This window comes from Macrotis lagotis, chromosome X (genome assembly GCF_037893015.1).
Source record: "Macrotis lagotis isolate mMagLag1 chromosome X, bilby.v1.9.chrom.fasta, whole genome shotgun sequence".
NCBI classification, from domain to species: domain Eukaryota; kingdom Metazoa; phylum Chordata; class Mammalia; order Peramelemorphia; family Peramelidae; genus Macrotis; species Macrotis lagotis.
In genome coordinates this window covers 342,329,339-342,353,759 of record NC_133666.1, presented here as the reverse complement: position 1 = coordinate 342,353,759, position 24,421 = coordinate 342,329,339, and the positions used below count along the sequence as shown (strand labels likewise).

At 34.1% G+C, this 24,421-nt stretch overlaps 1 protein-coding gene across 1 annotated transcript in view; it reads right to left on the bottom strand.

The window, feature by feature from the left end:
* The window catches only part of ADCY2 (adenylate cyclase 2), a 553,319-nt gene that overhangs the window by 236,404 nt on the left and 292,494 nt on the right, over window positions 1-24,421 (bottom strand). The window contains exon 4 of the mRNA XM_074199408.1: window positions 12,242-12,391. Coding sequence (XP_074055509.1) covers window positions 12,242-12,391 — 150 coding nt within the window. The remainder of the gene's footprint in view (window positions 1-12,241; window positions 12,392-24,421) is intronic.

The following is a 24,421-nucleotide window of genomic DNA, read 5'->3' as shown; positions in this document are numbered from 1 at the left end:
ATATCATTATCCATATTTAACAGATGAAGGTACTCTAAAAAAAAAACACTTTTGCAGAGAAAAAGTCATACAAAGGCAAGGGATAGAGTTGAAGCCACCTTTTATAACCTAGGAGCTCCTACTTTTTAGTTGATTGCATCCCAGTACTGTATTTTTTCCCTAGAGAGCTAAAGTCCCTTTAGCTTCACACTTTTTCCCCTACCTAATCTGAAGCTTAAAACCAAAACTAATTTGTCTATCATAGGCAAAATAATAGAAAAATAATTGTAGCATGGTAAGTTACATAGAAAATGTGAAACATTAACATGAAAATAAAATTCATTTTAAAAGCAGACCTTTTAAGAAAGAAATGATTTTAAAGGGCTTTTTGAAAGTTTTCCTTTATTTCTATTTGTTTGTGTATGTGCATGTGCATGTGTGTGTGTGTGCGTGTATGTGTATGTTTGTGTTTGTGTGTGTGTGTGTGAGAGAGAGAGAGAGAGAGAGAGAGAGAGAGAGAGAGAGAGAGAGAGGAAGAGCAAACTGTGAGCTGTCAATTCTCACTCAGAGTCAGACTCCACTCATTCTGGATTCATTGTAAAGTGTCTCACTCCTGTAATGAAAAGGTTTTGCTGTGTTTTTCAATGAGACATTTAAAATCCCACTCATAACTTTTCAGAAATCCCACTCATTTAAATTTGCTACATCTTCAGAGCCCTGTTTTTAAGACCCCCATCATTATTCTGCCTCCTTTTTAAGTATGGTAGCTGGTGTTGACATTCATCTCAAAGCATACTTTCCCACTCTTCCAAACTCCTACCCTTAAGAATTTCTCCAAACATTTTTCCCCTCAGTGTGTTAATACAAAATCACCAGCAAAGAACTGAAATAGTAATTATGTTAACTACTGTACTCATCAATGTCAAAATCTAACACAGCTTTAAAGATTCATTATCCTTGCATATTGTCATCACAATTGGATCTGTGAGCCAAGTATTTTAATATAAGGCTAGTTAAAATGTATTTTCTGCTATATAACTGGATTAAGTCCACAGGTCAGTGATTTCATCCTTGTATCTCATCTTTGACATAAAAATAATGTTGTTCACAATAAAAGGATAGCCTATTTCCATACTTCCCACTGGAAGCACATTGACTATGACAATAATCTTAATTCAATCACAACATCATAGGGACTCATCAATAAAAGAGGGAAGTAGGATGAATACAAGATTCAGATCAATAACATTTTGTAGCACCTGGTGGCTTTTTAGCCATGTGCTAGAATGGTCATATGATGGATCCCCTGCTTTGATCCTAGTATTTTCATGATATTTAACAGGATAACATGTAGCTTGCTCTTGAAATATCGATCCTGCTCAGAACGGATCCTAGAATTGAAGCCAAAATATGATGGTTCTGAATCTTTTGAAGTGGATATTTCCTAGAGCAGTACAGTATACAGCTTATCCATACCTTATTATCCCATTCAATTCTCATCCATTTCTTTCCATAATTCATCCCAAGAAAATCTCTCCAGTGTTTTGGAGACCTTCCTCTTATTTTACTATTTTGGGAAAGCCGGTGTAACATTCAGTCGGCTTATCTGTTATCTGGGAAACCTGACAGTTTAACTATCATTCACTGAATTATATTGTAGTTAGAAACATTGTATAATCTAACCAGAGGAAGCAACAGACATGGTGTATTCCAACCATATGTGGAGGAAAGCAGGAGGATATATATAACTTGTCTTTCTCAACTCTAGCCAGAATGGCAGGTTTCAGAAAAGTAGACTCCAGTGGATCATCTGACTGGATCATACAGTTTTCCATGGTCTAAAGGGTTATCCCTCCTTGATTCAAAAATTGATTTTTGTCCCTTTAAAGAGGTAGACCAGTCATCAGACTTGTCGTAAAGAATACAATGTAGAAGGTAGGATGGGTATGTTGAGGAGCAAAGATTCAACCTACAAGGAAGATAACTGTAAATTGTAAAAGAGAAGCAATTGGTGGGGGGGGGAGGCAGGACTAAGTGGCTCTCTTACTCCCTCCCAACTCTCCTTATTCCCTGTTCTTTCCTTCATCCTTCTCTCTCCCCTTCTGTTAATTGGCTGGGAGAACACTAATGTAACCCCCTATGCCTTGATTTCTTTCTTTCCTTCTTCCATCATTTTTCTTGGTTCAGGGCTTAGAAAACCAAAATGAAGAGGTGTCAGAATGCCTAATTCCATCCTATCTCCAGAAAAAGCTTTTCTGCCTGAAATTTTTAGTTTTCCTCTGTAAGATTATATTCTAATTTTAAATTACATTTTGATCTATATGTATGTTTGCATCAACCTAGAGATTTCTATAACTCACCATAAATTAGAAATATGGTGATCTTATCAATAACTATGAATTCAATTTTAATCTCTAAAACCTTTGATTCTCAGATCAATTTATCCAGCCATTACCCCTCTCTTGATTTCATCTCACATATCTGTCTATTAAATTTCTCATACTGGATGTCCTATAGGCATCTTAAATTCAATATGTCCAAAATTGAACACATTATTTTCCTCCAAATTCCTCCCCATTTTATAATGTTCTTATTACTGTCAATATCACCATGATCCCAATCACCAAGACACAGAACCTGGATGCTATCCCTGACTCCTCATTTTTCCTCACTATTCTTATGCATTTTTTGCCATGTCTTCTCTATTCAACTACTGACATTTTCACTACCTTGTTTCACACTTTCATCATCTCATTGCTGGACGGTTGTAATAAACTGCTGCTTGTTACCCTTACCTCAAATCTTTCTCCACTTTAGTCCATCCTCCATGTAGCTGTCAAAGTAATTTTCCTTAAGGGCAGACCTGATTACATCGACCCCCACCCCACCCCCCATTTCCTTTCCCCATTCAAAAAACTCCAGGGAAAACTTTTAGTATCAAATATAAAATCTTTTGTTTAGCTTATAAAGCTCTTCATAATTGGTCCTAAACTACTTTTCCCATCTTCTTATATTTTAATCCCACCACTGACAATATTCCACTGTACAAAATCTTTCTCCCAACTCCAAGCATTTTCATTGACTGTGTCCTATACTTTCCTCGTCCCTGCCTCCTGACTTGCCTGGCTTCCTTCAAGTCTTAGCTAAAATTTCACCATGTGCAAACAGTCATTCTCAGGACTTAATCTTATTATCTTTCTCATCTCCAATACATCCTGCATATATCTTGTTTATATATTGCTTGCATGCTGTCTCCCTTATTAGACAGCTCTTTGAGAGCAAGGACTTTTGGGTTTTTTTTTGGTTGTTGAATCCTCAGTATCTAGCATATATATAGAGTGAACAATTTTAAAAAGACTTGTTGAATGACTAGTAACTTACTAAGTATATGCAGAAAAATAATGTTCTACTTTTGTTACCCAGTTAATTACACTTCTTCTACTGTACCTCCCCTCACATAAAATTTTTATAGGTAATAATCTAACTACATGATACAATAATTCTAAAAGTACTTAGAAGAGTTTCTCCAAACACCCAGATAACCTTTAGGCAAATAAAATAAATCATTTAAAAGCATATTTTGTTTTGTAAAGTACTAATTGATTCATATACGTAGGCATATTCACCTTTGTAATTAGCTTTGTAATTCATCACAGACAAAATGATGACAGAGATTTCTTTGTATGATTTTCTTTAAAATGAGGAACTATACTTCCTGCATCCAGAGAAAGAGCTGATAAATAGAAGTATGTATACAATAATTTCACATATCTAGTATGTTTTCATGTAAGAGAAAAACAAATTTATGTGATATTTTGCTGTATATTTGAAAGGAATAGCAAATTGTGCATAGTTGATTTGCAGTTTCATGTGCAATCAGAAATGCTTATTTTATTCCATAACTTAAAAAAGAATAAGAAACTATGAAGAAAATGGCATTAGGAAAGATCAGAAAACAGGTCCCATTTCACCTGACACAATCTGACACATCTGACACATCCAACACAAAGGAAACAAAGAACTTTTCCAAAAACAAAATCGGATCAAATTTTGCACAAAAGAAGGACTTGAAATCCTAAGTCACAGAGATTTTCCCTTCCTTAACTCTTACGGCACATAGAAATTATGCTATAATTTTCATTTGGTATAGAAAATATTCTACTTTGCATTGCTGCTATATAGAATCAGTGACTGCTCAATTATATCCTTGGAGGTGGAAGTTGAAGAATAATTATTTTCATCAGTAGACTATGATTATTAATGGCTTAGTTTGACCATACCTTTCCCCCCTGCCTTCAGGTCCCTCTTCACTTACCTCAATTCTACTTTTGCAGAGAACTTTCTCTGGATATGCATTGAGGGAAGAAGGGAAAGAAATAAAAAAAAAAAACCACAACCCAACAGCCAATATTGTCCCCAAAAAGTAAAATGGTGGTTTGACTCATTTCAACCTTAAAGTAAAGGGAAAAAAACAGATCCATTTTAGCTCTGCTTCTGAGAAAATATATCAAGATTATTAATAAATTAGAGGTGAGTTAGGTGGCCTAGTGAATAGAGCACAGGACCCTGGAGTCAGGAGGACCTGAGTTCCAAACTGACCTCAGACACTTAATAATTGACTAGCTGTGTGATCATGGGTCAGTCACTTAACCCCATTACCTTAAATAAATAAAATAAAAACCAAAACCAAAACCAAAAAAGATTATTAATCAATTAGAATAATAAGATTATTTCTGGATTTACCTAAGCCTCCTGTCAGATTGACACTTTTGAAATAGGGCTTGAACCTTACTTAGTACTTTCTGTATTTCTGTATATCAGTAACAAACCCCATTTTCTTCTCTTGCAGAAATACTTCCCTTCTTCCATCATAAATAAGAAAACACAAAAATGATTAGGATTGATCTCTTATGTCAAATGGATTTACTTTGAAACGAATTTACAAAGTAAACAATTTAAAAGAACAGAAAATTCTGCAATTAAACATTTGTTCTAGTGAATGGAAAAGGGGGGGGGGGCATTACTTCACTGACTTCCTTTATTCTTAGCCAAGGGACATTTCATCAAATATCAGACAATATCATGCTCAGTTTATATTTGTTCCACTAGCCTCATTGGAGGATATCAGCCTTATCAGTGGAGTTTTGGATTACTCAATACCATGTTTTTTATGCTAAGAAAATCTCTTGCAGAGCTGCTATTTTGCCTATTATAAAAACTTTTGTTACCAAGATGTTTGGTTTTACCATTCCTAAGAGAGTTCCTAAATCTGTACAAGGGAAGGAAGAGGTCAGGACAATTTCCTAAAAGCTCTATCTTTCAGAAAACCATGTAGTCATGTTCTAAACATTTCCTTTTAATTATAGAGGTTCATCTCATTAGCCTTTTTTTTGTTTGTTTTCTGGCAAAACAAATGGGGTTAAGCAGTTTGCCTAATGCCATACAGCTAGGTAATTATTAAGTGTCTGAGGCTGGATTTGAACTCAGGTACTCCTGACTCCAGGGCCCTCTATCCACTGTGCCACCTAGCTGCCCCCATCTTATTAGCTTTTACTTATTATCTTTTACATTGTTTAACTTACTATCTTTTAAATTGCCCTATCTTTACAACCAGAATATAGATTCTTTGAAGACTAAAATCATAACATATTACTCTCCATATCTCTAGTGTTCCCCTATTTAGTGTAGGTATTAAATCCACATAGTAGAGATTCAATACTTGATAATACTAATAGATAAAGACCCTTGTGCCAGTAGTGTTGAATGCAGGATCCTTAGGATATTAAAATACCAGATATTAAAATGCAGAAAATTGGAAAAATTTTTCTAAATGAGCATTATTCTATTAGAATTTTCCATAACAGTTGTTTCTTTGAATTATAAAGATTTTATTTATTTTGAGTTTTATAACTTTCCTCTAGTCTTACTTTCTCCCCCCCCCGAAGGCAATTTGCCAGTCTTTACATTGTTTCCATGGTATACATTGATCCAAATTGAATGTGATGAGAGAGAGACCATATCCCTAAAGAAGAAACATAAAGTATAAGAGATATAAGAGATAGCAAGATCAGACAGTAATATATCAGGTTTTTCCCCCCCTAAATTAAAGGTAATAGTCCTTGGTTTTTGTTCAAACTCCACAGTTCTTTCTGTGGATACAGATGGTATTCTCCATTGCAGAGAGCCCCAAATTGTCCCCAATTGTTGCACTAATGGAATGAGCAAGTCCATCAAGGTTAATCATCGCCCCCATGTTGCTTTTAGGGTCTACAGTGTTTTTCTGGTTCTGCTCATCTCACTCAGCATCAGCTCATGCAAATCTCTCCAGACTTCCCTGAATTCCCATCCTTCCTGGTTTCTAATAGAACAATAGTCATAACAATTGGTTTTAAGTCTTAACTAAAACTTTGTAAACAATCGTTTGTTTTGGAAATATTTCTGAACCTCATTTTTCAAGAAGTAAAAAACCCTTTCTACTATGGTCAAGAAAAGGAAACTACATTTTTTTTTCTGATCAAAGAGTTATGCTTCTTTCATTTACTTCCCCATTTGCCAGAAACTATGGACATTTCCAATAAAGGAATTAAAATATGAGTAAGTACAGTGTTATATTTTTTACTTTAAAAATGGGCTTCAATTCCTGGAAAGCACAATAATGCTTTTATATTCCCTGTAAAGGGTGAAACTCAGGCAATTATTTGTTAAGAAATAATTATATCATTGAAAATACTCTCCAGAGCTTCTAACTAGCCATACTAAGCCAAAATTTAGTAGAATTTCTTGAATTCCAGAATCAGAATTTTTCAAATGGCAATGATATAGATCTGATGGTTGCATTTTATTTCAATTGATCAGTAAATGTCTATTAAGCACCATTTATATGTCAGGGTAACAAGCTGAAACATCTACTTTATTGCTGAATTTCTCACACCACAAACACACAAGAATATTCTCTGCAACAATAACAAAAATAACATTAAAAATTATTTGCATGTAGCCAAAATGAAAGACTTCACACCTTGTCCATTCCCTACCTGATAAATTGATCTTTGTGTCCATATATTTTCATGTTTAAAAATTTAAAAAAACTATGTCATGTGAAAATCACTTTGCAAACTTTTAAATACTATGTAAATGTCAGTTATTTTTTATGAAATTCATTATCTTTTTGCTGTAACATTCAAAAACAACTGATAAAATCTGAAATTCTATGAGTTACAGCCCAGAAAATGACAGTTTACAAATACAGCTTCTAGTTTCTCTTGAAAGAATGAAAAAAAAACAACCTAAGCTTTCATTCTTATATAGAAGCAATATTCCATTAAATTCATTTCAACAAGGACTTATTGACTGTCTTCTATATTTAATGGGCTTAACAAGTGGAGAAAGAGAGCTCTTGTGTTGCTCTGCATCAATGTCTCATCAACTTACGAAAGGCCCTGACAGATTCTAGTCACAAAAACCTCCAGGCCTCTTGAGTTCTGACAAGGAGCCTTTTATAGTACAGTCAGGGTACATAAAAGATGGCTATGATTCTCTCAGGATCACTGAAGAAAATTAATCAAAGCCAACGCTCAAATGAACAGTGATCTAATTTAATTCTAGAGTAAAGGTCTCATCTAAGTTTTATAAAACACATTTGGATATATTTTCTCAAGTTTTTTTTTTAATAGCTGTCTTTTATTCTTTATTGAAATAAATAGAAATAATCAAATGATACTTCTTTGCCCTCTTTAAAAAACACTAGTGACCCTACATTATCTATTTTACTTTGATCATGTCTCACATTTCTTTTCCCTTAATAGTCCCTTTCCTAGGTCTGATGAATCCTAGATATTCTCTAGAATACTTTAGAAAACACTGGTTGGGGGTAGGAAATATGGGACATCAATGTATATTATCTGTACAACTTAGTTATATGTATCATAGCTAGGTGCCATACCTCTTAAAGGCCCTATATCACTTCCTTGCTTTCTACCATGATTTTAGAACCACTTATTAAAGAGTCAGAAGACCTCTATACAAATTCTAGCTTTGATTTTACTTGTGTGATTTTTGAACAATTCATTTAATCACACTGGACCTCAATTTCCTTTTATGCCTAATGAAGAGGTTGGGCTACATTTTGTCTAAAGAAAATTCTAATTCTGAATCCTGTGGTCCTACTCCTAAAATCATCCATCTACGATAGCTTATATACTTTGTATTCACTGGGTATGCATATTTGGAAGAAGATGGTTTAAGACAGAAGTTTTCAACCTTTGAGGCTATATAATCTTCCATATTTCTTTCTTTGACTAGGAACTCTAACCTGAAGTTATGCTGGATTAAGTTATAGGACTGAAGAAATCATGACATTTTAGACTTGGAAGGGACACCAGAAATAATAAAATCAACTTTCTATATTTTTATAGCTAAATGTGCTAAGGTCCACAGACATTAGGTCTTGCCCAAAGTCATTCATCAGATTTTGGGACACATATGGTACCAAATCCCTTTTCTTCTGATCATCATTTGGGGAGGAAACTCTGAGATTTGAAAGAAATTTTATAATATCCCTGAAGTTCTCTAGAATAGGTTTTAAAGTGTGGTCAATGACCTAAGTGTTATCTGAAGTTTAATAAATAAGTATGCCCTATAAAAGTGTGTGCTTTTTAATTAGGTAAATTTTAATTAATGGAGAAATTTTATGCTAAAATGAACAAATTTCCATACTTTAGTGGGGCAAAAATAGGTGAATAGATCCCATAACATCTAGTCAAAAAGATGAGTTCAAATCCTGACTCAGACATTTATTAGCTCTATAAACCATGGGAAGTTCCATCTCAATCTCTCTTAGCCTATTATCTCATCTATAAAACAAGGATGATGATAATTGCACAACCTCAGAGAGTTGTGAGGATCAGATGATATAACATTTATATTAGGCTTTGCGAAACTTAAAAATACTATATAAAATTTATTATTATTATTATTATTTATTATTCATTGGACCCAGGAAATGATCAGTAAGCTTCCTTTTATCATAATCAATGAACATTTGTTAGGCATTTGATCACAGCCCATTCAGACCCTGTCAACTCATCCTGAGTGACATTTGTTCAGGTCTCTAAATTTTTCAAAGAGATTATACCTCCAAACACTCAAGGTTTGCTTCTTCTGGTCTGTTTATAGCTCTGGGAGGTCTTATGCTGCCCATGTATTATCTCTTACTTCTTTTTTAATTTAATTTTATTTATTTAAGGCAATGGGATTGAGTGACTTGTCCAAGGTCACATAGCTAGGCAATTATTACATGTCTGAGGCAGGATTTGAACTCAGGTCCTTCCAACTCCAAGGCAGGTGTTCTGTCTGCTACACCACCTAATTGCCTCTATCTCTTACTTTTGCTACATAAGTGGCCTACCACTTTTCATAGTCATATGCTCTAGGTGATTATTGTTAATGCTACATGGCCCACAAATGTTATTACTGATAATATTCTATAATCTACCTATGGCCAATTAAAGACCATGGTATAACATTTCAGCTTTTAAATGTTCCTTTATAAAAATACTGTCACATGAAATTTTTTTCCATATCTAAACTATGGGATTTGTGTGGTATTACTGTATGAATGAGCAGATGGAATTCATGTTTCTAAAAAAGAAAATGAATGATATGAGATCAGTCCAATGGGGGAAAACCCAAACAAAGTAAAAAATTTCAATACAAGGGTTGAGCTTGATGTCTCCCAATGCCACAATATATTTAAAAGTAACTTTGAATGAAGGAGATAAAAGCTAATGGCACCAACATTCATGTGAATGTTCATAGAAAGTCATTTCCTTAAATAGAGCCATGGGGCTAATTTCTATTATAGTTTGGGTTCTCAGAGATCAATAAAAGGCATCTTGTGAAAGTCAAATGACCAACAGATTCCTCATTTGGATGTTCCACCATGCCCTAAAGTTAAATCTGCCATATATTGAATACATTTTAAATATACCGGAAATCTTGACCATTTCTCAATTTCTTCATTGCCAGTGCTAACACTATTTTGGCAATCTAAAAAGTTAAGCTTATTTAGGCTAATTTTCAGTTCTTGTCTCTAATTCTACTCTTATCTGTCACCATCTTCCATCAGATTATCTTACTGTTTCTTCCCACCCCCAAAACATTTTTCATCTTGAATCTCACAAGCCACAGAAAACATAGAAAGAGAACCACTATCAGAGAAGCCTCTTTATAGGACTCAACCATATGCTTTCAGTTATCTTCCTAGGGCATGATAATGATCACAGCTTCTAGTCAATTATATTCATTCAATAAGCACTTTGCCAATTTACTCTATTCATCCAACAAATATTTACTGAGTTTACTTGTGAGACCATAATACATATTAGATTCTATGAACATGAGGATTGGGAAGCTTAAAATTTTGCCAACATAGTAGCTAACACATGCTTAAATGAAACAACTAGCAGTCAATAATAAAAATATAAACAGAACAGGGTTATAACTCAGATTATCATTATCATTATTATTTATAGCAAAGCTTCCAGTTCAAGTACAAGTTGGGATTACATGATCTGAAAGGAATTTCCTATCATAAGAGTCTCTGATTCCACCATTCTAACCTATCTGCTGTTCATAATTCACTCAGATTCTTCTTTGTGGTGGAAGAAGAATAGAGTTGGGCAGAGAATACAGAGTTCATGAACCTAGGCTGGAATGTGCTTTCCTCTCTGTTCAGCCAATCAGAAGATTGTTTCAATATTCTGTGCAGTGCTCACCTCCAACCTTCCCTTACAGTCTACCTGTCTATAGCCACTGACTCCACAAGTTCCATGCCTTTCAGCCAACTTTCCTCCCAGCATTTTCATAAAGCACTCATTATCTTTGTTACATATTCATTTTTATTTCTCCTAATTATTCAGCTACACAAAATACATACTGCAACAGGTACTGTTGCATACAAAGCTAGCAAAACACATGGGCCTTGCTTTGGAGTTCATTATGTTGTAAAGGAGGAATTTATCATCTGTCAGTTTTTCAGCACTCAATTATGCATAGTCAGAGAAGACTATTAGCATAATATGAGACAACTATATTTTGCTGCCATTCTCTTTTCTGTCACTATCTAAGGCAGCAAAGCATAAAGGAAATGTGAAAATGGCAGTTAGGACAGAGCTCCATTCCAGTGACCCTTTCTAAGTTAAATTGGGCAATGCTCAGGAAGTAATGTAACTTCTCTGAACCTCAGTTTTCTCATCTGCAACATGGAGATAGTAACTATGGAGTCTTCCTTCCATAGCTCTTGTCAAGAACAAATGGGATAATAAGGATAATGTACTGGGTATCTTTAAAGCACTTTAAAAATAAATGATTTAAGATTCCCTAGATCACTTTTTCTACTATTTCCTTCCCCATCATCATTCCGTAGATGACTTTTCCCTCCATGCCAACAAATAATCAGAAATTCTGAGTTGAAAAAAATCTATCAATCAAGAGATTGATTAGGAAACATAATGTTAGGGAAAATGGCAATGGAGGCCAGACTGGGAGATGGGCAGCTATGGGCAGGTGTTGCATTTGGATAGAAGGAAGAATGAGAACACACAATCAGAATTAGAGGGGTAAACAGAAGTCAGCCAAAGTTCTACATTTTACAGATGAGAAGGTTCTGGTCTAGGGAGGTTACCAAGATGCAGGTTTCAATCATAGTTTCTCTGTATTCTGCTCACTGGATTTAGCAAAGTGGGATATATTGTAGCAATTTGATGAATACTTGTTGATTGATTTGTATTAAGCATGTGGTACTATAGAGCTACCATTTCCTTTCTAGGCTGTATTCCAGACCTCTTTTGCCATGGTCAGCCCTTCAGTCACATGTCTAGTTTCATCCCTACAATTCACATATTAGAAGACCCTCTGTTTCTGTTTTTATCTCTCTCTGATTGGATGATTTCTCCCAGCACCTCCAGGCTTTACTTTGGACTTTCTCTACCACACCCTCCTTTTAATTTCTTTTATTACAATCTAAACTCCCTGAGGGCATGTATTATCATTCTTTTGTATTTTTATTTGTTTCTGTTGAACTATATCTGATTGAAAACTTCTTTGCAAATAGCTGTGTTTTCTACTTTTTAATTCCATCAGTGGATACATATAATATATATAATACTATGTATATTATATATAATAACATATATAATATATAGGATACACATAATAGAATGATCACATCAGTACAGTTCTAAAATTTAAAGTGTAATGTTACCTGCTGCCGCTTTTCAAATTCCAACTTGATTCTGGACTTAATGCAATTACAGGTGTCCTGATAGGTCTGCTGTAGAGCCAGTTCCATGAGATGCTTGTGGTAGGCTCCTGCCAGGTTTCCACATATGAAAATGATAACATTTGCTAGTATCTAAAGGAATAATAAAAATTATTATATTTAATAAGTTGACAAATTTCATTAATCAATAAATCAAGGAACTCTTATGTATAATTCACATTTATAGATCATTATCCTACTAAGTACCAAAGATTATGCTAATTATGCTAATTGCTGGGGATACAAAGAAAGGTAAAAGCATTTCCTGTCCTGGATGGACCCATGTTCTTATGGGAGTGAGGATGGGCAAGCAGGACAGAATTCAACTTGTTTAAAAAAAAGGCTATATTTAAGATATATCCATAAAAAATGGATGGTAATCTTGGAGGGAATGGGGTGAAGGTGCCTTTTGCAGAAGGTAACATTTGAACTGAATGTGGAAGGAAATGTCAGCATATTTGAATAGATCAATGCTCACTGTTAACTAATGAGCAAAGTAATAATATGGAGAATTCTGGGCAAGGAATAATGTTCTATTTCTACTTTTTTTCATTAAATGATGATTTGGCCTTGAACAAATCACTTCAGCTTTCCATATCTCAGTTTCCTCATTTGTAAAATAAGGGCACTGGATTCACTGATCTTTAAGGTCTCTTTCAAAAATAAAAAACATAAATTTCTATGAGTCTAAGCAATAACCAATTTAGGGACTAACTGTGAAAGTCAACAATGAGAAGCAGTCCTCCATATAAGTGGATCGGTAGCTCATAAAATAGATGACAGAGTCAGAATCCAAAATTATATCAGAAGGTTAGATAGAAAAGGTGGTATAGGATGGAAAGAACAGTGAATTTAAAGTCATATTTTGAACTGTGTTTCTGTCGATTACTGCCTAGGTAATTTGAACTTGGGCAAAGGGCAAAGGGTCTTTTAGCCTTCTTAGGGTTTTATTTTCCCATCAATAAAATAGGAATTGGGACAGCTAGGTAGTGTGTGGATAGAGCACCAGCTTTGGAGTCAGGAGGACCTGAATTCAAATGTGACCTCAGATACTTAATAATTACCTAGCTGTGTCACAATTGGGCAAGTCACTTAACTCCATTGCTTTGCAAAAACCTAAAAAACTAAGTAAATTGAAATAGGTATTATACTATATCACTTCTAAAATTCTATACAACTTTAAAAAATTCTTTGATAATAAATCAGCCTTTTTACTGTGTTTGGAGTCAGAAATAGTAAGTCCTGGTGAACTCCCTGACCATAATTGTAAAGATATTTGTATCTCCCTAAAGAGGAATTCTGTTTCAGTCCTCTGATGTACAGAGCTAATTAGATGCTGTCATCCTTTGCTGTTGTAAAGTGACAGCCCTTAATAGTAATAACACTGTGAGCTTTGTTAATATAGAACTCTTGGTAGAAGAGTAGCATAAGGTAGCAAGAGGATGAAAGGAGTGAATACCCAAACAAGAGGCAGCCTTTGTCTCACACCCACATCCCTGTTCTAACTAGAAAATACTAAACTTCATTGTTATCAAATGTTGCTATGAAAAACAACAACAACAAAAAAAAACCTCCAGGAGGGAGGCGGATTACTGCCCCCTCACCCCAATGAAAGCATAGAGCCTCAAAAAATTTAAAATATTAAAGAATCAATTTTTACAAAATAAGAATTAAGGATAAGTGTACCATCAAAGAAATCTAGTTTTTCATGTAGGGATATGGTCAGTGCTTATTACAGTGATCTATATAGTAGAAACTAATATTATACATGACTGAGATATAAAATATCATATGATTAAAATTTTTTAAAAAATGTCAAGGAAGAAACTAAGTTTTGGAGCTTTCATAATAAAAAGAGAGACAGGATATCATAAAAGATAAAACAGATAGTTTTGATGCAAAAAAGATTTTGCACAACAAAATAACTGAAGCTAAAATTAGAAACTGGAACTAGAGGGAAATCTTTGAAGCTAGTTCTCTGATATAGGACTTACTTCTTACATATTGAAGGAAATGATTAAAATTTATAAAAATGAGAGGCATTCACAACTAATTAATAGTCAAAGGATATTATCTGATAATTCTCAAGGTATAATGATGTTTGTCTGTTATTCTTAAAGAAGACCATGATATCAGGGAGATGATGTCATGACTTACACATGAATTGGATTTGCGTGAAAGGGTGCTGTGCAAAGTTACCAGCCTCACTTTCTCCTCTGGAGCCACCTGGGTCCGTGGACCAGATATGAATCAGGATGACTGAAGATGGTCCTGGTTGCAAGGCTATTTGAGTTAAGTGACTTTCCCAAGGTCACTAGCTAGTTAGTATCTGAGACCAGATTTAAAATTAGGTCTGATTTTAGGGTCAGCATCCTACACACTGTTCCATCTAGCTGCCCAATTCTCAAAGGAAGGAAGAATTCCAAGTTATCAACAAACATATGAAAGATGCTCCCAGTCAATTATATTCAGATACATGCAAACTAAAGTAAAACTGAGGTTCTGTTTTATATTCATCAGATTGACAAAGTAGATAAAAATTGGGAAATGACAAATATTGGAAAGACATATTGGACTTATGCCCCCAAAGTCACTACACTGTGCATTCTCTTATGATATAATTAGGATAATATTTGAATGTTATGAAATATATTCCAGGAAAGATAGCAAAAAAGGAGAATTTTAGAAAAACCTAAAAAGACTTCTATTAAATGATACAGAATGAAAGGAGCATAGAGAATATTTTACTTAATAACAATCTGTTCTAAAGACAAACTTGATCAGACCAATGATCAACCATGATTCCAGTGGCCACATGAGCCATGCAGCTTATTTCTGATGGTGTAATGGACTCTAGATAAAGAATAAAATTTATGTTTGGTTATGGCCAGTGTAGGAGATTTTGCTTCATTCTGCATGTTTGGTTGCAAGTTTTGTTTTCTTTCTTTCTTTTTTTTTGTTTCCTTTCCAATATGTGATGGGGAGCCATGTATGGGAGAGAAGACATATTTTTGATGGTTGAAAATAAAATTAAATAAAAAAATAACTACCATCTTATGTTACTGTAAGGCTATATTTCTTTTATATAACTTTTCAGCACTTCCATGATTGGTATGAGTTGAATAAGATTTGAGTAAAGGTCCTTGCATGGTAGAGGACAACATACTGCTACCCCTGACTATCAAATTATTCAACTATCTCTGGGTAAACACATCCTGAAGCTTGACCACTGTTGTTCTGCTATCCTTTGAATCCACATGTTATTCAAACCTCCTCTTTCCTGCAATAAGATTATCTCTGCACTCAAATATATTCAGTGCCACTGCAATCCACCTATAACTATTTTGTCTCAGGTGAAATAATCTGTAGACATGGTGGTGCTTTCAAGTAAAATACACATATAAGCATTTATATGCACACATGTGAATATACACAATTTTATATATGTTATGTGTATATATTATAGACACATGCATATGGATGCATATATATATATATATATATATACATATAATAATCAACATTTATCAAGCACTTAATGTGTGCCATGCACTCTGTTAGAACTTGAGGATACAAAGACAAAAATTAAATAGCCTATGCACTAAAGTGCCTTCCATTTTATTGGAGAAAAGTTATAGGGAAGTAAAATTTACATTCCTCTTTTCAAGGAAAGACATTTTGATAAATTCAGTATTATAGAAAGAACATAGCCTCTGCAGTGAGAGGACTTGTGTTCATATGTTGCCTCTCACTTGTACTATAAGTGTGATCTTCAGTTTCTCACATATGAAATAAGGACCCAGGAGAAGATGGCCTTTAAGATTCTTTTTAGCTCTGTATTTATGATAGATCTTTTCATCTTAGCATCTCAAAAATATATACTAGTTTTAATGTTTGAATTTTTTAAAGTAGCAAAATTGTGCACATTTGAAACAATATTTCCTAGTTTTGTTGACGCATTTTCAAGGTAAACAGGAATGATAGTAAGGAGAGACCACATAATGCTCATGTAATTTGACTATAAATCTGGCAAAATATGACCTAGTGTTTCCCATAGACCGGGAGTTTTAAAGCTGATTCTGATTGGATAAATTATTTGAAAAGCTGAGATGATCATTAAGAGAGGATTGAATTGTTGGGACTTTTCCTTGTATTACAATTCATTATCATGTAATAGTATATTTAGCTATGTGATATATAATAATAATAATTAATTAATTTTAACCATTTCCTATTGAAAAGAGTATATTAAAATAATAATAGGGTTAGACATCTGAACTCAGGAAATGACTAGGGAATTTTAAATCCAATTTCCTAATTTCCAGTGGAATTTATGCTCCATGATAACAGAGAAAGTTTCCCTTCTTCCTTACTTCCTTCTTTCCTTCTTCCCTTCCCTCCCTCCCTCCTTCCCTCCCTCCCTTCCTTCCTTCCTTTTCATTTATTTTTATGTCTTCAATCCCTAGCACAATGGCATACTTTTTTTAAAATGCTTTAAAATTTTTGATGTGTTGTGTTGAATATTTTTTAAAAAACTTTTTTGACTAGTTCAAGAACAACCAAAATAAGCAGCTACAAATATTCATTAAATACTTACTAAATAAAGAGAACTTATTCCAGGCATATGCTACTCCATGTCAATGAGTTAAAGTACAAAGGAACTGTCAACTTCCCAACAATTCTCAGAGAATAAACAATAGTCAATAAATCAATTCTCTTTTGATGACCATTTCATCAGTCAATCTGTTTTACCCAATCAGAATCAGCTTTTAAAAACCTAAGTCTATGGGAAACCTTGGATCCCTCTGTACTCTGTCACCTTTTACCAGGTCTGGAGTCATTATCACATGAGCATTATGCAGTCTCTCCCCACTGAAGAGAGAATACTTAATTGTAAATAGTGTTTTAATCTTATCATAAATAAATCTTATTTAAATTAAATTAATGGATAATAAACTATTTACCATGCAGAAATGTACTCACTGTTTCTCCTAGATCTAGATCTAGACCCAAATACTTCTCTACTTTGATAGTACATGATCCTCCCTTAAATCAGAAATTCTAGAAGAATCACTGATTATCTTCATTCTTCCCCATGTGCACTCCTCTTGTGGTCAGGCAAATGAATGTTGAACTTAAAAAATACTTCCCAGAAGATGTTTGACTTCACACCATTTAGTAGGACCAGTCTTTACAGAAAGATTTAGAACCTCCATACTCTTCCTAAAATCAATTTCCCTTTCTCCTCCCATAGGTACTGTTTCCTGAGTAAAAAGTACTGAGAGCAAGATGCTTTGCTTTTTAAAAATTTTTTATTTGTTTTATTTTTAATTTATGGAATAAAAAAGCAATTCTTTAACATAATACATGTTACATGGAACTGTAAATCTCTTATATACAATTATTTTGAATATATGATAAAGTTATTATGTAGATTTTCTTTTTTTCCATTGACTACCATTAGTCACAAATACATACATATAAGAAAAATTATTCTATACATACAGTTATTGATCTGGATGAGGACTGTACTTTCCTTCAAATGTCCTTTGAAATTAATTTGGGTATTAATAATAGTCAAAATGTTCAAAGTTTTTCTTAAGACAATATTGTTGTCACTGTATAGAACATTCTCTTGGTTCTACTCTTTTCATCCTTCATAGTTCTATGCAAGTCTATCCATGTTTTCCCATTGAATTTATAATTTTTTATAGCATGGTAATATTCCATTGCAGTCATACACCATACCTTATTCATCCATTTTCCCTACAATTTACATTTTTTTTGCCATCACAAAGAGAGCTTCTATACATTTTTTAGAGCATAAAGTTTCTTTTCCTTTCTCCCTAATTATGCTAGCTGTGCATCAAAGTGTATAGTTGATTTGATTTTGTTTTCCAATAGATATCTTGTAGCTACTAGCAGGGGCCTAGAAAAGTGACTACCATATTCTTCATCAAAAGAAGTGTGGGCCACAATGGAAGACAAATAGGGAAACTCTTATTCAACATTTTGTCTCCTCTATGTCCCTGTCTCTAATCTTAAGATCTTCATTTCAAGTTTCTAAAGGCTAAAAAGGTAGGTCCCAATCAGTCTCAATCTCTAACTCCTCAGCCTTGTTTACAATCCCTTTCTTTTGTTGACATATTATCATATTTACTTTTTATTGTCTGTCACACTCTATAGGAAGCAGCCTTTAGAGAGGAGGACTAGAAGAGTCACATGATTGAAAGGGGGTGATAGAAACCTAATTCTCTGAAGATTCCTGTGGGGGTAATGGAAAGAAGACAGGATCTGAAATCCTATTCTGACAATTACTAACTGTGAATATGGGCAAGTTATCTAACTTTATCAATTTATTCTTCAATAATATAAGGATAATATTTGTAATGCAAAGGTTTGTTAAAGGTTTGTTGTGAGAATCAGTAAGATGCTGTATTAAAAATGCTTTACAATCTTTAAAGCTCTATAACAATGGCAGTTGTTATCCTGTGCATTTTGTTTACTCATTTTTTTAGTTGTATCTGACTCTTGATGTCATTTGTTTTTTCTTTGTTTTTATTTTTTTGGTAAAGACACTGGAATGGTTTGCCATTTCCTTTTCCAGCTTATAATACTGAAGAGGAATTTGAGGCAAACAGAGTTAAGTGATTTGCCTGGGGTCATACAACTAGTAAGTGTTTGAGATCAGATTTGAATTTAGGAAGAGTATTCATGATTCCAGGTCTAGCACTTCATCCACTGTGCCACCTACCTGCCCTACTACTTCTATATATTGCAGAATTATAAGGAAAGGTATTAGCTTTGAGGTATGAGGGAGACTATCATTAGAAATGGATTAGGTTAATAACATTAACAAGTGAAAATTATAAAATAATTTATACATATTATTCTCTGGATGTGTGATGAGGGAACAGCAGGTGAGGCAAAACTGAGGCTCATCTTTGACAATGAACAGTTGAGTGCATATATCTGGCACTGGCTTGGTGTATGTGCTCAAACCTTCACAATCATCTGGCACCGGCTTGGTGTATGTGCTCAAACCTTCACAATCAGAGGTGAGGTCAGCTCTGCCTCACCAGTTGCCCCCTCACCACACTTCCCTACATTAAGATAGGACCTGTAGGGCTACTCACTGTTTTTACAAGAGCTAATATAGCTCTTATCTTTCCCAGCCAGGAAATAGATATGAGACTTAGTAATACAATTTAGTTCTAAAATACTCTCCAAACCAGACCTAAAGGCCCACTGGTTCTAGGACCAATTTAGTCTTATTGACAAGGATCAGGCAAGAGACTTACTTTTCCCATATACCCTTTCCCTGTCCAGTCCAACCATCTATGGGAAATACAGGAGTTAGCTGAGGACACTATTATTGTGGACCTGAGCACTGTAAAGGATTTTGAGAAATATTATGAACTTACAGATTCAACTGTACTTTCACCATAGTTATTACACAATTGCAGCTGACATGATGAAGCAAGCCTAGAGTTAAAATAAATTCAATGAGTTGTAGATTTTTGTTATGTTTTTTTAATCGCAAAGAACACTAGTATATAGCTACAGTTTCCACCTTTTCAGGATGCCTGCCCTAATTCTCAATTGCTGGGGACATGGTAGACTGGTTATACACACCATACATAGGTTTTATAAGATAGATTAGTGTATCCTTTGCATTCAGCATTGATAATCTAAATTCTTTTCCACATAATAATTGTTTCATATAAATTACATTATATAATGCATTGCATAAAATAGATATTTAATAAATGATCAATGCTATTTTACTATCCAAGTTTTTACAGAACAGGACTTGGATCACAAGTTTGAAAAATAAAATAAATCATTTGTTCAATATACAAATATGTCAGTGGCAATATATGTTAGAAATGAAATGCAAAGAAAAAATGGACATGGCTTTAAGAAGCCTAATGATGAATATTGATCAACTGTACCATTTAATGGCATGAAAAATAATTGTGGGTCAAATGAAATCAAAACCTTGCTTGAAGGGGTAGCTAGGTGGCATAGTGGATAAAGCACTGGCCCTGGAGTCAGGAGTACCTGGGTTCAAATCCAGCCTCAGACACTTAATAATTACCTAGCTGTGTGGCCTTGCACAAGCCACTTAACCCCATTTGCCTTACAAAAAACAAAAAACCTAAAAAAAAAATCTTGCTTAACAGGTTGAAATTTTCTGGACTGATCTGACAAACACAGCTCCAGGGAATCACAGTCCCAGGTGTAATTTCACTAGAGGCTTTTTCAGACATATTATAAACTTCTACTCCCAAGAATTACATTTGATTTATTGCCCAATTTTCTTGCTTTCTTGTTTTAAGATATCATCAAATACTGATTAAATATTGCACTCTAACTGATAACATTGGTGAATTGACAGAGGTCAAAATTAGCTTCTGAGCTGATAATTCATAAAAATTACAGGTGGAGAGGCAGCTAGGTGGCGCAGTGGATAAAGCACCGGCTCTGGAGTCAGGAGTACCTGGGCTCAAATCTGACCTTAGACACTTAATAATTACCTAGCTGTGTGGCCTTGGGCAAGGCACTTAACCCCATTCGCCTTGCAAAAACCTAAAAAAAAAAAATTACAGGTGGGTAAAAGAAGGTGACACTGGAGTTTGGAGTTTGGGAGTTAGGAGCATGAAACTCAAAATTTTAATTTGAGAAGTACTTGTCATTCCCCAAAACAATAGAAGTAATGATGATAATGATTATTGAAGATTGGCAGCACTATTATTTGTCTATACTGCATCTATTTATACCCACAGGGATCTTTTTGAATATTGTACATGTTAATCTGTATCCAGCAGCCTTTGAGTTAGGGTACCAAAGAAACCAGGTGCAAAGTAGAACAAAGTATCTGCCATATTTACAAAGTTATACTGCCAATTATATTGAAAAGAAATATTGTTATTACCTAAAATAACAATAGAATTGATGTTTATATAATGGTTATATTCTATTTGCATTCTCTCATTTGATCTACCTAACACACCTGTAAAGTTGTGAAGGACTATTAGATATAGGAGGGAATAAATTTATTCTGCTTGGTCACAAAAGGAGAAGGAAAAGCATCAGTGGAGATTGCAAAGAAGAAATATTGAAGCTCCGAGAGGGAAAAAGTTCTTAACAATTAGGACAGTATAAAAATGGAACAAGTTGCCTACGGAAGCAGAGAACATTAGAAGAATGCTTATCTGGTATGTTGCAATAATGCTCCTTTATGGGGTATGGGTTGAACTAGATGACATTCTTATTTTGGGAATTATTGGCAGCACAATCTTCCCCACATTATAAATGCAGAAACCAATGGACTTATTCAAGTGGCTAAAAAGTGGCATTGTTTCTATTCAAAATAAAGTCTTATGATTATAAATCCTTTCTCACAGGGCAGTTAGATGGCACAGTGGATAGAGCACTAGCTTTGGAGTCAGGAGGACCTGAGTTCAAATCCTATCTCAGACACTTAATAATTACCAAGCTGTGTGACCTTGGATACATCACTTAACCCCAATGACTTGCCAAAAAAAAATTCTATTACCTTTGCTCTAGAACCCAGTCACCTTCTATAAAGCAGCTAAAAGTCATGCAGAGTCAAGCCTATTGGATTTCAAATATCTTAACAAAATTCCTCCCCCCAAATAAAAATCTATAGAATAAAACTCTTTTAAAAAATTAAATAAAATTGAATAAATTGCAGGCATCCAGACATACAATTCTCACCTAGGAGAAAGAGGTTGGGACTAATTAATCATGTATTCTCTCAAAAACAAATAAAAAAAATTGAAAGAAAAGAGATTATTTCCTACTACTTAATACTCTTCATTTCATCAGTACTTACAGGACAACAAAGGGAATCCTTCCAATACCTTATTTAGTAGAGATATTTCAAAGTTAGGGAAATCAACTTAAGAGAAAAGCAATAAATTATTAGCTTATAATAGAGGTATATTAGGATTGATATGATAATCACAAGGACAGCCCTGTGATTAGTGATTTGCACATATTTCCTCATCTGATTCTCACAATCACATTTTACAGTTGAGGAAACTGAGGTTAAGTTACTTATCTAGGGTCATTGAGGGAATAAATATTTGAGGCTACACTTGAACTCAGGTCTTCTTAACTCCAGACTTAGACAATTAACTATGACATCCATGCCTAGGCATATAAATGAAAAAGAAAGATAGTCCCCTACTCTTATTAAAGAGATTATGCTAATAGAGCAGATAATAATAGATGCCTGTAGGCAGCAGTTGGTCTGCAGTAGTTGCAGGTGATAATGAGGAAGGTAGGCCCCCTCTCTACAATAATTTCTAAAGATCTAACAATGTTTTATCAGACATTTTTATATACCAGGCACTGTGCCAGGAGTCATGAAATAGTGTCTTTCCTTAAGGAACTTTTATTGTATCAAGGAATAAAACAACTATGCATATAATTAAATACAAAATGTATCCAAAATAAATGCAAGGTAATTTTTTTTTGGAGGGGGAGGCAAAGACAGCTGGAGGGAATCAAGAAAAATGAATAGGGTAGTATACCTGGATCTCTTTTTAAATAAAGGAATATTGTTGCAGAAGTTTTGATACTTAAAATTTTGCCTCAAAGGAAGGGATTGGGTGACACAATGGATTGAGGGCTGAACCTGGAGTTATGAAGATCTAAATTCAATCTGACATAGGGCAAATCATTTAACTTCTCCTAGGTTCAGTTTTTCCAGCTGTAAAATGGCACAATAATGTTGTAAAGGTAAAATGTAATAATTTTTTTCAAAGTCCTTTGCAAATCTTAAAGCACTCTATAAATGTCAGTTATTTTTTTTTATTCTATTATGCTCACTGGGAAGCTGAAAACAATGCTTTTAAAATATAATATCCTAATGATCATCTTTTTGGGGATGTCAATGGATGAACCATAAAGTGATCAAATGTTTCCCATGTTTTGCCAGGAAGGAAAAAGATGGCAGTGAAGGAAATGACTTTGGATTTGTCAATTCAACAGTATTAGGAGTAGAAGCAAAAATCTTATAATTTCTCAAAACTACCAGGTTTCCACATTACAGTGTGGTTTCTCTGAGATCAGGGCCTGGTTCACTTTTGTCTTAGTTTCCCCAAGACCAAACATAATGCTTAGCATATAAGAGAATATTAACAGATGCTTGCTTGCTTGCTACTAGTAAAACATTTTTATAATACAAAGAAGATATAGTAGAATCTCATTAATTTTGACTGTCCTGATTCAGAATTTGTCATGATGAAGGCCTAGACTAGGTTGAAATGTATAATTAAAGTATCACAAGTAAATTTCAGATATATTTAAACTATAAAGTTATCTTCAAGGATTTAATAAACAAATAATTGTTAAATATTATATAAATGTCTCTGCCAGTCATTAAAAATATTCCAGTGAAACTAACTTCCATTAGCAGGTAATAAAATGATTTGTTTGATTGCAATGAAGTATTTTTTTTAAAAAGGTTGTATTTTTCCCCCTGGGGATGAAGAAATATGAATCCAACAAAATGATAATGTATGCTCCATTGCACATTCCTAGACTCCTGCTTCTCTTGCAAAAGAAGAAAGAAATGCATTTTTTTCAAGTCTCTGGGATCAAGACTGGGTCATTGCAATACAACAAATCCTACATTTGAGTTATAAAATCTCATTTCTTTAAAACATTAACAATGCAGACAGTGCTTAGTACATAGCAAACCCACAACATATACTTATTTTAGGTTTTTGCAAGGCAAATGTGGTTAAGTGGCTTGCCCAAGGCCACAAAGTAGGTAATTATTAAGTGTCTAAGACTGGATTTGAACTCAGATACTCCTGACTTCAGGGCCAGTGCTCTATCCATTGTGCCACCTAGCCACCCCCATAACATATATTTTTTGACTGTCATTAATTAAAAGAGACTGTTGGATATCTGATTAGCCTGTATTCTTGAGGTTTAATGTACTAAAACACTAGAAGATAAAATAGTTTTCTTTAAGGATTCATTTCTCAGATATGACTAAGACTACTAGCAGCTTTTATGTGCTGCAATGAAAATGAATAATAAAAACAATACAGAAAACATACTAAAGACACATGAAGGTAA